The following is a 14,049-nucleotide window of genomic DNA, read 5'->3' as shown; positions in this document are numbered from 1 at the left end:
TAACAGCTGCTACAATCCAAGATCTGCTCTGAGTTACACCAGTGCAACTCACGCTCCCCAAGGGCACCACTCCAGATTTATACCGGCATCAGCAAGATCAGAGGCAGGCCCTGTAAACAAGGGCTGTGCAGTGAGAGATCAGGAGCCACCAGGGACCCTTAAACATGTCACCGCCATCTTCCTAATAATCCATTCCCAATCTGCTCCAGCACACAGCATGCTGGGCTAATCCCCTCCTGGGAGAGCCGAGCAGTTTCCTGCAAACAGGCCCGCTGCTGGTTATGAGGAGGATCTGATCAAGGCTGGATGAAAACTAATTAAAGGGTTGATTCCTATCCAGCATGCCGGGTCCTAGACAAAAATAAAGCATTTCAAGCTGGTTCTGGGGAAGCAATTGAAAGAGGACAGACACCTCCTCTCGCTCTCATCCCCTGTATGGTGGACATGTTGGGCTGGATCATGGTCTATCAGTTATTCGAGGCCACGGGAGCGGCAGCCCTGGGCATTTGTTGGTTTTTAGCCCCTTGCTGGCGCTGGGGTCAGAACGAACTCTAGGAATTTACTGTGTGCTGTAAAACTAGACAGAGAGCTGCCAGCGGGGGGCGTGTGTGCGGCGTGTTTAAAGATCCAGGCGTAAATCTCAAGGCGATACTGCTTAGGCTCATGTGACAGGAATCCTTTAGCCCAGACACAGGCAAGAGTCAGCTGGGAATGCTGCCGCCATCCACTCGTCACAGATTCTAAAGAACTGGCAGGCCCAGGCAAAGGACAAGCTCACCCGCTTCTCTGCAAGCCAGCGGGTTCAACCCCCGTTACCCAAGTGCTTCAGACTGTGGGCTGAATTAATATAACTGCCTTTCAATAAGGGAACCACATTAAAGCTACAGAGAAGAACACCGTGCACCTGCCTCTGTGCCGTTGTGAATTACACTTGAGTTCCTCATGTTGTGCAGCAAGTATGCTCTAAATCAGTGGCTCTCAACTTCCCAGAGAACTGGACCCCCTTCAGGAGGCTGATTTATCTCGTGTACCCCCAACTTCCACCCCACTTAAAAAAGTGCTTGCTTACACAATCAGACATCAAAATACAGAAGTGTCTCAGCACACCATTCCTGAAAAATTGCTGACTTTCTCCTTTTTAACCATATAAATTATAAAATAAATCCATTGGAATATAAATAATTGTACTTACATTTCCATGTATGGCATATGGAGCCGTGTAAACAAGTCATTGTCTGTATGAAATTTTAGCCTGTTGTAAAACTAGGCAAACATCTAGATGAGTTGATGTAGCCCCTGGAAGACCTCCGAGTACCCTCAGGGGTATGCGTACCCCTGGTTGAGAGCCACTCCCGGCACAGCAGGCTAGAGGGTCAGTGGCAGCATGAGACATTTTAAGGAGACAGAGGTTTTTACTGAATTAAATATGAGACTAAGCAACTCAACCAGCACCACCTGTGCCTGCTGGTATTTAATGTTGTTCAATTCCATTTATCCTACACTGCCCTCTATATTTTTAATCTTCCACCTCCTGCAGAATTCACAGGTTTGTTTTAAGCAAGTTGTCAGGGAGGAAGCTTGAGGAGGGGGCAGTTGCAGCTGAGGGCACCCAGGAAGGCAGGACAATCATTGGATGCTAAAATAAATCAACAGTGAAATGGCTAACAATACAGACAGTGAAACCTGCACCACTGGATTTCACTCCTCTTGGAGCCACAGTTTTCAAGCCCCCTGCAGACTCAGGCATACCCCGGTCACACTTCATATGCAGAAGCTTTTCTGAATGACCATGGGGGATAGGAAGCTTAGGCTCTGGAGTGCAGTCCTTCAGCAAGAGGTAGATTTTGCACTTTTAGAATCATGAGTAAAAGGAGCCTGGATTAGGTTTCCCTACACAGAAAGCAACCATGCTATTGGCATACTTTAAATTGAAAGAATACAGCAGAACCTCAGAGTTATGAACAGGGGAGTTACAAACTGACCACACCCCTCATTCAGAACTGAAAGTGCGCAAGCAGGCAGCAGCAAAGACCAAAAAAAAAAAAAAAAAGAAGTGAGCAAATACAATACAGTGTTAAACATAAACTACTAACAAAAACAAAGGGAAGCAGCATTTTCCCTCTGCAAAGTAAAGTTTCAAAGCTGTAGTAAGTCAGTGTTCAGCTGTAAACTTTTGAAAGAACCATGATGTTTTGTTCAGTGTTACGAACTGTTCAGAGTTAGTTACTAACAACCTCCATTCCCCAGGGGCTCCTCACGCTGAGGTTCTGCTCCGTTCTGGGTACAGCAGAAGCTCCATAAGAGACAGAGAGCCGCACACGTCGCTCTGCAACAGCTAGGAGAGTAAAATAGCTGCTGTCTGTTGGCAGAGGCGAAGGCCTCAGAAATGTAAAGGTGCAGGAGAGAGCAGACAGAGGCACCACAGTTTCATAGCTAGATAAGGAGGTCAGGACTGAGCCAGCACTCACTGCCCTTGCTCTCAGGAGGGGGAATGGGGGTTGGGGGGGGGGGTCAGACAGGCCAGGAGCTGCTGCCAAATCATGCTCAGCAGGTGCCAGTACTCACTGGTCTTCACTATTAACATGGGGGCAAAACCCTGAAGCCCCCGCTCAGCCCTTGCTGGGGCAGAGCAGCCATTGACAGAAAAGCCACCCCAGCTACCACCCTTCTTCCTTCACTCAAATCTGAGTTCCCCATCCAGTAAGACACAGCCGCCTCCATTCCCACCTGCCCCTCACCCCTCCACACCCCTCCGCAAAGGAGACTCAGCCCCAGGTCGCTTCAGGCACCAGCCCAGCTAACCGACGTGCCTTTCGCCCACCACCTGCCCTGGGGTTAGACCCACGGCCAGGGAGTCACTGCACCTGAGCAGGTTTCACCAAAGCGAGGGGCCCTCCAGGGGCTACTCACAGCAGCAGCGTGTGCTTCCCTCCTTGGGCCTCGCGGGCCCTGCATCCCTGCAGCTTCTTCTCTGGCTCAGCATGTGGAGCTAGGCAGCAGGCCAGCCCTGGGCTTGGCACCTCCCACCACCTGCCCCGAGACAGGCCCACCTCGTTAAAGGCACCACACCCTTACTGAGCAGGGCAGAGTCACCTTCTTTCCCCTCTTACCATAAATCCTCCTCCCATTCAACTCACTGGGGCTTTCCTCCATGGCCTCAGGGGGAGGGAGGGAGCAGGCAGGCAGGTAGGTAGGTTTCCCCTACAGATGCCAATGACTTCAGGGCACCGGGTTCCTGTGTATGGAATTGAGACACTTCTCCTGTGTTGGGCACCGTGGGCTCCTCATGACGACACAGCCGTGTCTGTGGGGCTCCGGCGCTGTTACAAGCACGTTCCTGCTGCAGGACGCGTGTTGGAAGCGACAGCCTATAGCGGAAGGGGGGGCTGGGTTCACCCAGGTCTTTGGCACTGTGCATCATTACAGCGAGTTAGTCCTCCTGGCCGGACAACGACTGACTCTCACACACCAGCGCTAAGGCTCGTTATCCCCGTGACACCATCGTCGGCCCCACGGGACAGCCGGTCACTTGGTGAAGGAGTGACCTTCCCTCCAAGACTCCAGTCAGAGTATGCCCATAGGAGCCGGCTGTCCTGGTCTGCTGGCATTTCCTGCCCTGAAGGGTTGGCTTCTCATAGTCAGGAAGGCAGCAGGGGCAGACAGCTGAGTGAACTCCCCTGCCCAGCGAACGCCCACCCCCAGAACTACGTCCGTGCGGCACGGTGAACTCAGGTGACTGGCACCTGAGGCAGCCTAGCCCAGGTGTGTGAGCAGCCCCACTGCAAAGCTCCACCCCCATCTCTAGGTCCTCTCAGGCGCTATGCTCCCCTGTGCCTGCCTGGGGGCATTTCCCATAGTGCTTTGTGCCGAGACAAACTAGGATTCTTCCGCTGTCAATGGTGAGAGCTGTTCTTTTTCCATCGGGGGACGCGCTGTGGGGATGCACTGGAGGGCTATTAGCACTGGAGTGAGTTGGCCTGCGTCCTCACTGCAAAATGGGGCGGGTGGGGGAAAGCATGGTCCAGACACAGGTAAAGCAGAGCCTAGGCTTTAACCCCCCACCCCCAAAGCCAGGTAAACTACCCTGGGCTTAGAGCACCTCCAAACCCAGGTATAAGGTTTGTGTGTGTCAACAGTGCAGGGCGTTTTCTCATACTCATAAACCTCAGTAAGAGCTCAGGGTAACTCCGCAGTGCACCTGTGCCCTAGTCTCATCCTGCCAGGGAAAGGGGCATTGCTGAGTTCACTGGATACAGAGCCTGGGGGTTTCAGTACCGCTCTGAAAGTCAGGAGATCCGGGCTGTGGGTCAAGCTCTGGCATGTCAGACAAGTCATTTGAGCTCTTTGTATGCCTCAGTTTCCTCATTTGAAAGGGGAGAACATTTACTTCCCAGAGGGGGCTGTGAAGCCAGACTGGGGTTCAGACAGTGCTCGGAGATTGTTGGACAAAACTAGCGGCTGTTGTTGTATTCTGTGTTAGATTGTAATGAGCTGGGTGAAACCTTGTAATGGGCTGTTAAAACCTCATCCAAACTGATGGGGGAATGGGTCCTCTACTTAAGATAGTTGTAAGAGACAGTTAAGGAGCCACACCTAAAATGAAGCCTAGCAGGGTATGTCCACACAGCAATTAGACAGCCCCAGCTGGCCTGTGCCAGCCAGCTCTGACTCGCAGGGCTCAGGCTACGGCGTTGCTTCATTGCTGTGTAGAATTCCAAACTCCAGCTTGACCCTGAGGCTCGAGGACCCTGCGAGGTGGGAGGGTCCCAACGCTCAGGCTACAGCCTGAGCCCACAAGTCCATACAGCACTGAAACAGCCCCGCAGCCCCAGCCGGCTGGCAAGGGCCAGATGCAGGGTTTTCTTTGCTGTGCAGACATACCCACCGAGTTTGCCCAGAAACTAGCACCCTTGGGACCACCTGTGGGTGGGTGACCGTGTATGAGAGAACTCACAGAAACTGAGAAATGAGAAGGTGAGAGGCAGAGGCAGGAGCCGGGGAGCACGCTGTGACCCTGGAGAAAACAAGGGCGGGCGCTTTGGAGTCCGGTGTTGGCTGGGGGGCTGTAAGCCAAGACACTGCTCCTTTTGATCTTGGTTTCTTCTCCATTCAGAGACACGGGACTTTTGCACATTCCTTGTAACTAAACACGATTGCATCAAAGAAAATAGCAGACACCATCGATTTCTCCTTCCCACCGGAACGTCCCCAAGACCCCGAAGTTTGACTAGCTGCTCAGGTCAAAAAGGAGTGACAATATTTTACTTCCTTTTGAGGAGATGGACAATTGTGCGATGGACGTGAACGTTAATGAGAGAAGAGGCCAAGGCTGGACCATGTGCTCATGACCAGCACTTCTTCAGCTTGTAACTGGGTAATAAAACACTGGGACAGCAGCAGACACGCTCACCGCTATCATCCTAGGAGAAGACTCCCCTCACTATATAAGATGGTCGTCAGCCACCCTTAAGGACCTAGGAGGCCTGTCTTTTCTTACCAAGAGCCTCAGCTATGGTTAAATGCTCTCCACCCAGCCAGCCAGCACAATCCATAGGGAATTATAGCCAGATATGGAGCGTGGCAACCAATATCAGGCCCTGATTCATAGACTTTAAAGCCAGAAGGGACCATGGTGATCAGCTAATCTGACCTCCTGCACATCACAAGGTACAGAACCTCACCCTCCCACTCCTGTAATGGGCTCAGAACCTCTAGCTGAGATGCTGAAGGCCTCAGATCTAGATCTTGTGTTGACGCTCATGGAGCCACGCACCCCAGTGCAATGGGAGCACTGCCTGGGTGTGAAACACTAGTAAATCAGAGGGCACTCTGGCATGCATATCGCACTGGTGTAAATGGTGACACAACAGGCAGGGCACTGGAGAATCTGGTCCAGAGTCTTTTGAAGTTTTCTGAGAGCTTTTAAAAGGTCCCAAGCTACCGCCAAACGGTGGTGCAAGCCCTGAGACAGACCAACGGAGGCACCGGTGTGAATGTCAAAATCTTTTATTTACAACAGTCTCCAAAAGTCAAGGAACACTGAAAGTAGTGCGGGCAGGAGAGGACCTACAAAAGTAACGTGGGTACATGACATCGGGGATTGTGCTACGTCACTCGGAGAGCCAGCGCTCTCACGTCTGCACACGAGGTGAAAGGTGCCCAGCCCTCTACCCTCGCTACCCTCAGCTCTCAGCCCACCCCCTCCCACTAGCTCTCTCCCCATTCTTCCATGTCCCAAAGCCACCCCTTCCTGCCAATCTCTGCCCACCCACCTCCAAGTTGTGTGAACTCCCTGCCTGGCCCTCACCCTCCCACCTTCCTGCCCCATCACCGCTCCACCAGCCCAGCTCACTCAGCCTCCCACTCCCCTGAATCTAACCTGGGGCAGATGGGGAGTTAGCTCAGGTATCCCCACCCCACAACTGTATTACCAAGGGCCTTAGCTCTGGGGCATTCAGGCTCCTTGCTCCTGCTGATTAAAACGTGCGAGCTGAGCTGTAGGCGCTACCCACGGGGAGGAGGGATTTTAAAAGGAATAACCAGGAGGCTTTGAGTTTGCCCTGCTTGGCTGTAAATCACTCGGCAAGGCTAAGCTGCAGGAAAGGGCGGGAAGATTTAGGTCAGTTGTCGCGATAAATAGGAGGCCTTGTATAGCCTTCCAGGAGAGCAGGATTCTCCAGCAAGAAAACGAAGGATCAGAAAAGGATCTTTGAAGACCAGGAAACCAACCATGCCAATCTGGCTCCAATAGAGCCAAGGTTCGGGGGCCCCAGGAGTGACCGTCTTGTCCTCCCCCTCCCTTGGCTGTTGGCCTGTTCCCCTCTCCCCCTGCGGAGCAAATGCTGCCGCTTTTCCATTCCTTTTTCCTAGTTAATTCTCAAGCTGGCTTTACGGCATCTGCTGTGCTCTATGCCCCACAGGCCAGGGCCAGCACCACGGGGCAGTGCTCACTGACCGGCCAGGGGAACCCTCTCGAAGAGAGAGTTCGAGCTCCATGCCCCATTCAGCTCTTACAGACTGAACCTGCCACAAAAGGAGGCCAGCTTTAATACGGGTACGTCTCACCCGGATCTGGGCTGAGACCATCAGCTCATTGCAGAGACCAGCATGTTACTCAAGGGAGGCAGTGCAGGCAATGCACCGCTAGGAGTGAGCTCACGATCTGATTCCCAGCTTTGCCACTAGTGTAGGACCTGCCCTCGATTTCCCCTGTCCCCCTCCCCCATTCAACATAGACCGTAAGCTCTCTGAGGCAGGGACTGCCTCCTACGGTGTGTCCGTACAGCACCTAGCACGGTGGGGTCCTGACCTGATTCGGGGCCTCTTGGTAGCACAAACAACGGTTACATTCGTATTGGCACAGTACAGCCGTGCCGCTGTAATACAAACAACAACAAACAGCAACACCCTTCGATCCTCACCTACGGCCAAGTGGTGGGAGACTCCTGCTTACAGCTGGGGAGGAACCGGGTTTTCCGTTTTACAGGAGGTTCCATGCCTTTGGAAGTGTTTTCCAAGCCGAAACGTAATGAACACACCCAATTTTGAAATTTTCCTGCAAAACAAAATTCTGAAAAAAAATTCATTTTGGGTCGATGGACACGTTTCATTTCGGGAATGTCTAAACGTTTTGTTCCAATTATGACTTTAAGGGTTTTTTTGTATTACATCATATACAAAATTAAAAAATTGCTTTGAAATGGAAAAATCAAAATGGTCCGGACTGCTATGGTTGAAACAGAGCACGTGTGCTGTGGCAGAAGGCCCCCTTTGATTTTTTTTTTTAAATACAATTTTGTCAAAAACAAACCCCACAACCACATTTCTAGGACACATTTCGTCTTGGACAGATCAGCATTTTCCAGTGAAAATCGTTCCACCAGGAAAGTCCCAACCCGTTCTCTCACTGATCCCCTGAACCAGCAACTGGACCAGAACTCACAAGTCCATGCAACACAGGCAATGCTGCATGACAAATAGTTCAGTCTCAGGCTTCCGAGGGCTTAGTATAGCAATCAAGTGGTTTAAAAGCCATGACAGTTAATGAGCTGGCAGCACCAGCTTACCCCCAGAAAGCCAGGCTTTGCCTGCGCACTGCTGCTGTGTGTGTCCAGCACCAGTTTGCATTTTTCTATGCGGTGCGGTTGTTCAGTAGTGGTTTGGGTTCAAACATTGCGCGTTGGTGTAGATGTTGTGGGTGAACCCTTGCGTCGGACTAACCTGTTGGAATCCTTCCGAGCAGGGATTTGGGTCTTTCTGTGTGTTAGTACAGCGCCTAGCACACGCAGCCCGGATCCTGACTAGGTCAGACAATAGCCCCCCAGCCTTTTGACACCACAGTGCTGTTAAATACAGGTCCCCTCCTTTGCCCTGCTATTCCGTGGGCTCTCAGGGTTTGCATTGTGCAGTGCCCCACGCCAAGAGCTTGCCTATCGCGTTTAGAGCCGGGCAGGAACTTTTTGGACAAAACGGCTTTGCATCAGAAAATGCCCATTTGGCAAAACCTAAAGTTTTTGCAGGAACAGGCCAGTTTCACCAGGAAAGATTTCCCAGGTTCAGGAGGGAATTTCTGGTGAGAGATGGAGTGAGTGAGTCCCTCCCCGCAGAACAGCCAATCAGCTGGTGGTCAGGGCATTCTCCTGGGAACCCGGGGTTCAAGTCCCCTGGGATGTGGGAAAACCATTTCCCGCCCAGCTCTAATCAATTTCAATGGGACTCCTCGTTCGGGTGGCGGTCGGGCAGCGTGAGAGAGATGAACCCGGACTAGGCTACACTTTCCCAGCCAGGAGATTATAGGGACAGGACCCCAACGGAGCCTCTTCTCAAATGCTGGCTGCAGAGGAGCTGTTAGGGGAAGCAGGTGAAGGTTGGGAGGGGCTGATTTTCTAATCTGGAGACTGTTGTTGTTACAGGAGATAAGGCCAATGCAAACCCTGGCTCCCTGGGGCCAAGCGTGCACATTTGCCAGTGAGGGGCCCTCTCCTCAGACTCTTGAGGAGAGGTGGAGGGTCTGAAGCACCTTTAGGGTGGTTTGGTCCCGTTCCATTATACATTCAGGGTGGTATTTGCTAAAGGAGGCATCAGCCCAGTGACCGGTGCATCCTAGAGGCAGCCAGCAGGCAGGGGCATCAGCAGAGAGCAGCCGACAGCTATTTACAGGCAGCCCTTGGGGGAGACCCGGCCGGGACGCTGCTAGGAGACAGCAACCTTTGAAACTCACGTCCTCTCACTGGCTGAGTCGAGCCCGCCACGTTCTCCTTTCGCGTGCACTGATGGCCAGGGGGCTGCTGGATAACAGAGAGGCGGCTGGGATGTCGCAGCTGGGCCCCTAAGGGGAAAGCTGCTAAAAGCAGGTTGATATGTGAAGTTAAATGGTCATATCACCAAGTTTTGGGGGGTGGGGGATTAGAGGATAGGAGCTGTGCGCTCTAGCGGCTAGAGCACTGGCCTGGGAGTCAGGAGACCTGCATTATATTCCTGGCTCTGCCACTGGTCTGCTGGGTGACCTTGGGCAAGTCACTTTCATCTCTTTGTGCCTCAGTCCCCCCCCCCATGCTGGGTCTTGCCCCATAGATGGATCTCTCTGTGGTAGGTTTTGCCTCTCACTGTGCATTTATACAGCACCTGGCACAATGGGGCCTCAGTCTCTCCACTTTCTAACTTACTCTGCTCTTTGCTCTCACTTCCCCCTCCTTGTCTAACACCTTCCAAAGCCACAAGCAGAACATCACATCCTGCGCCTGACGCTAGCCAAACCCCATTCCCCTACTAGAGCTGGGATGGGGCGAGAGAAACAATGGGAATCTCTCTGCAGCCAGGCCCCAGCACTCAGGAGGGGAGCCCCAAGGGGCCGTCCATAAATTAATTACATGCATTGTTTTGGTCATTTTCAAGACCTGCCTGCCCTTTGTGACACTGAAACAAACCCACAGAGTTAAGCGCCTACCCACCCACCCCTAACGCATTGCATAATTTATGGACAGCCCCTAATCCTGCTAGGTCCTGAGTGCCCTCCAACTCCCAAACCACAGTGGGAGTTGGGTCCAATCTGGTGAGATGCTGGGTTCCCCTGGGGGGTTTGCCACGTGTCCTCAAGAGATCCCAGCATGCAGTGCCCGGCCCCACCTGGAGGGGGAAGGACTTACACCAGAAGTCTTTGTATGTGCAGCAAAAATAATAAAGACCCCCCCCTGGGCTCGCATTCGCTCTAATGCGCAGTTTGCAGGGCTAGACAGATCTCTGTCCTACCCCAGACACTCCAATCCTTCCCAGCACACACAGCGGGAGTGACTCTCCAGGGGCGCTCTCTCTCTGTTTTACACACACACCTTTTCCTCTTGTCCGTCTGTTGACTTGGAAACAAACAAACAGCGGCTTTAATCAGCCTCAGGAGGCTGAAGCATTTGCTCAGTTCTAGTCCTGCTGTCAGACCCGCCATCGCTTTGGTGGTGCTGTTCGGTTCCATCTACACTCACTCTCTGCCGGTGTCACAGGCACACACCCTGTACCCCAGCCACCAGTGCTCAGTGCAACCAAGTGCCCCGCCGGGGGGCTGGCTAATTCATCTCGCCGGTGTGGTGGGCCGTCAGAGCAAGCTGGTGCTTGGAAGTCAGGGGACGTAGGGCTCTGCAGGCCATGGAGAAGAGACACAAAGCCTGCCCCTGCTGCAGTCTGAGCTAATGGGGAATGACTAATGGGCCCAGGATTCATCGAATGCCAAAGCAGCTGTGGCAGGAAGGGACAAAAGGAAAACCCTGGGCCTGATTCTGCTCTCACACCAGCGTGACTTCCCTGCCGGCAGTAGAGTTGCTCCTAATTTCCCCTGGCCTCAGGACCGCTGACCGGCTGCGTTCAGAGCTGGGCTACCTCTGAGCATGCAGGTCCCTCCTGAGCCACACAGGAGACAATCTGGTAGCTGAATTTACAGGGAGTGAAAGGGATGAAGAGCCCAGTCCTGCAAGGAGAGGAACGCTGAGCCCTCCCCCCGCTCCCATTCAAGCCAACAGAAGCCAAACACCCCGGTAAGGTCTGGTCCTAAATCCGGTTTCCCAGGGAAAATCCTGCACCTCAAAAAGGCACCAATAAATGCACGAAGTGAATTTATCATGGACTCTGCCAGGGACCTGAGCTGGGGACACTAACCCAAGCAGAAGGAGCTGCTGAGCTCAGCGATGTGGTCACCAGCCCCGGCAGCGAAAGGGGGATGGAGAGATCGAATCCCACTAGGCGCTTACATGTTTTAAAAGGGGCCGTTCAATCCAGATAGCAAACCCGAATCCACCGGGGATTCAGGATCCGCAAACAAATGATGAACCCAGCCCCACTCCTGCTGCCGCGTCTCCTGGTAAATAATGTTTAATGCTGATCCCACTGGGCCTGTCCCACGCCCCTTCTGCCGGGGAACAGATGTGCCACATATCAATGCCCACACTTCGTTATTTCCATTTTAAGAATATGATGGAATCAGTGATGCCTAAAATGTACTCGTTAATGGCGCCACTTTGCAATTTCATTCTACTTTAATATAAACCATCTGCTCCAAGCCGGCAGCTGCACCAAAGCACATAAGATGAGCCCCCCACCCGTTTATCAATGGGAGGGGGCTATGTGCATCATTGCTGCCAGTGGCAGAGGTCTGTGCAGTGGGGTTGGAGGCCCAGGGGTCTCTCCCCAGTGGCGGTGGCTGGGGGAGGTGTTACACATGCACAGGGGATGAGTGGTAGGAACCGTGGGTGCTGGCTGCTGTTACTGCCTTAGCCCGGCTGCTGGGATTGGAGAGAGACAGAGCAGCGACTGCCTGGCTGACTGTAAATATGCCCACGCGCTAACTGCACAGAGCTGTGGAGGGTCCCTGCCCCAGAGGGAGACGGGCGCACCGGCCCGTCCGTTAGAGCTGGGTTTAGAACAGTGGGGGCAAGCTCCGCAGTGCCCCAGTGAAGAGGGGAAGATGCTACCTGCCGCCGACCCCACGCCAGTGCTCTCTGGAGCAGCTCATTTGACAAAATGAACCTGGGGCACAGAGGTGGGGATGGGTCAGAGTGGACATCGGGGGCTAAGCAGGGAGGCAAAGAGAGGGGGTGGGGGCAGGTACAAGCAGATGTCCCTGTGGGCTTCACCTTGGTGCCAGGGCAGGGGAACATGCCCATAAAGTATCCAGCAAACTCATTCCCAGCACACCACTCTCAGGAAAAGGGACCTCTAAACCCCACTGAGCTCTCGGCTCTGGGACTGCACCTGAAAAGGACACACCAGCAGCTGCACCAGCCAAACCAGACAGACAGATAACCCCAAAGCAACAAGCGAGTTCAGCCAAGAACTCCCACCACAGCCCACCCTCTGGATCCCCACAGGCTGGGGCGCGGGCCAGTGGCAGCAGGAGTTTCCTTGGGAATCACTGACCCTTGGACAGCCTCAACGGACTTTCTCCAGCGCCCCCAAAACCCCCTCGACCCTCCGCGGGCATAAATCAGCAGACACAGATTACCCCAGCCAAGGATCGGGCCAGGGGATAAAACTCCCAAGGCCTGCCTCTCCCTTAAGTCCTATTCTGAAGGCTTAAGTGGAGTGTCTGTGGTGGCGCGTACATCACGGGGATGTCCTACAGGGGGCGGGTGCCAGGGTCTCCGAACCCTCCGCTCGTTAACAAACAAGGAGGAGGAGGCTGTGAGTTACTGAGGCCCTGGCACACTGTCAGTCCGTCCATCCATCACCGCCAAAATAAATACGAGTTTAGAGCAAAACCCAGTAGAAAATAAAGTGCCTCTGGAGTTGAAAAAAACATCCGGAAAAAGGGATTTTTTTTTTCATTTTTACAAAAAATATCCTTTAAAAAAAATAGGGAGAAAGAGACGGAGGCAGCCCGGCGTGGGGACTACAGGGACGTCCCATTGGGGAGGGGGATCTTCACGCCACTCTGGAGCAGGGCCAGGCAGACGCACAGCCCCAAGACGCCGGCCAGGAGAACCCCCACCAGAGCCTTGAGGAAGGAAGTCCTGCTGCGGGTGAAGGTGCTGGGCCCCAGGACGCCCAGCAGGGCGGTGCTCACAGTCAGGGTGTACAGGATGGAGACGCCCGTGTTGAGGGCCACGATCTTCCCGAATTTGGCAAAGGGGGCGATGATGCAGAAGAAGAGCGGGACGGTGGCGATCACCGTGGTGACAGCGCTGGAGACGATGGCCACGCCCACGTGCCGGACAGCTTCGATCGTCCTCCACTGGCGGCAGGAGGTGGGGTCCTGGCGGGGCAGATGGCGGCATTAATGGGCAGCGGGCGCTTGCACCCAGAAGGCACAGGAGGGCTGGGGCCTCGTCTGCATGGGGTTTTTAGCTAGGGTGACCAGATGTCCCGATTTCATAGGGACAGTCCCGATTTTGGGGTCTTTTTCGTATATAGGCTCCTATTACCCCCCACCCCCATCCCGATTTTTCACACTTGCTGTCTGGTCACCCTACCCCCAGCACATCTGCAAGCAGTGCAGTGCAGTGCAAGCCCCTCGTGCAGAGGTGCTCTCAGGGTAAGTGGCACCAGTGCAGCCCCCGCACAGATCGCACGGGACTGGTGCGAGTCCGCTGCTGACAGCCTGCACCCGGGTTACAATCCCAGCAGAGCCGAGACCTGTAAAGCAGCGTTACCCCAAGGTCAATGTGGAGGGACTCCCCTGAAGCCAGCGGAGTTACGCCAGTTTGAGGGATGTAACTCTGACCCTCGCATTGTAGATTCCCCCACGTCTGGCCCCAGTCATCCCCCTGGAGTGGGAAAAGTGTGCGCAGTAGAGGCACCTCCTGGCCCTTCAGCTGTCCTGCCCCGAAGGAGCCTGGCCAAGCACAGCATTCAGGGTGTGTCTACACTGCAAGACAGGACCCACAGCAGCGAGTCTCAGAGCCCTGGCCAACTGCCTCGGGCTCGCAGGGCTAAAACCAGCAGCGTAGAGACCCTCCCCCTTGCCGCGTTCCCGAGCCCAGACAGCCAGGCTGCTATCTCCAGCCCCGCAGCCTGAGCCAGTCGTCCTGGCCCCTGAGCCTTGGTGCTGCAGTGTCTTGGCTGCACGAC

The 14,049-nt window shown here is 54.0% G+C and overlaps 1 protein-coding gene and 1 long non-coding RNA gene across 3 annotated transcripts in view; both read right to left on the bottom strand.

Annotated features, from left to right (window-relative positions):
* The window catches only part of LOC123354330, a 100,784-nt gene extending 97,778 nt beyond the window's left edge, over positions 1–3,006 (bottom strand). The window contains exon 1 of the long non-coding RNA XR_006574729.1: positions 2,911–3,006. This is a non-coding gene — a long non-coding RNA (uncharacterized LOC123354330). The remainder of the gene's footprint in view (positions 1–2,910) is intronic.
* A 5,671-nt stretch (positions 3,007–8,677) lies between these two features.
* The window catches only part of DISP3 (dispatched RND transporter family member 3), a 64,231-nt gene continuing 58,859 nt past the window's right edge, over positions 8,678–14,049 (bottom strand). For both annotated transcript variants that reach the window (XM_044996216.1, XM_044996217.1), the window contains exon 21: positions 8,678–13,234. In XM_044996216.1, the coding sequence (XP_044852151.1) occupies positions 12,872–13,234 (363 nt within the window). In that variant the 3' untranslated portion in view covers positions 8,678–12,871. The remainder of the gene's footprint in view (positions 13,235–14,049) is intronic.

Source organism: Mauremys mutica, chromosome 21 (assembly GCF_020497125.1).
Source record: "Mauremys mutica isolate MM-2020 ecotype Southern chromosome 21, ASM2049712v1, whole genome shotgun sequence".
In the NCBI taxonomy this organism is placed as follows: domain Eukaryota; kingdom Metazoa; phylum Chordata; order Testudines; family Geoemydidae; genus Mauremys; species Mauremys mutica.
Note: the sequence above shows the minus strand (reverse complement) of the source record. Positions and strands in the feature narration are given on the sequence as shown.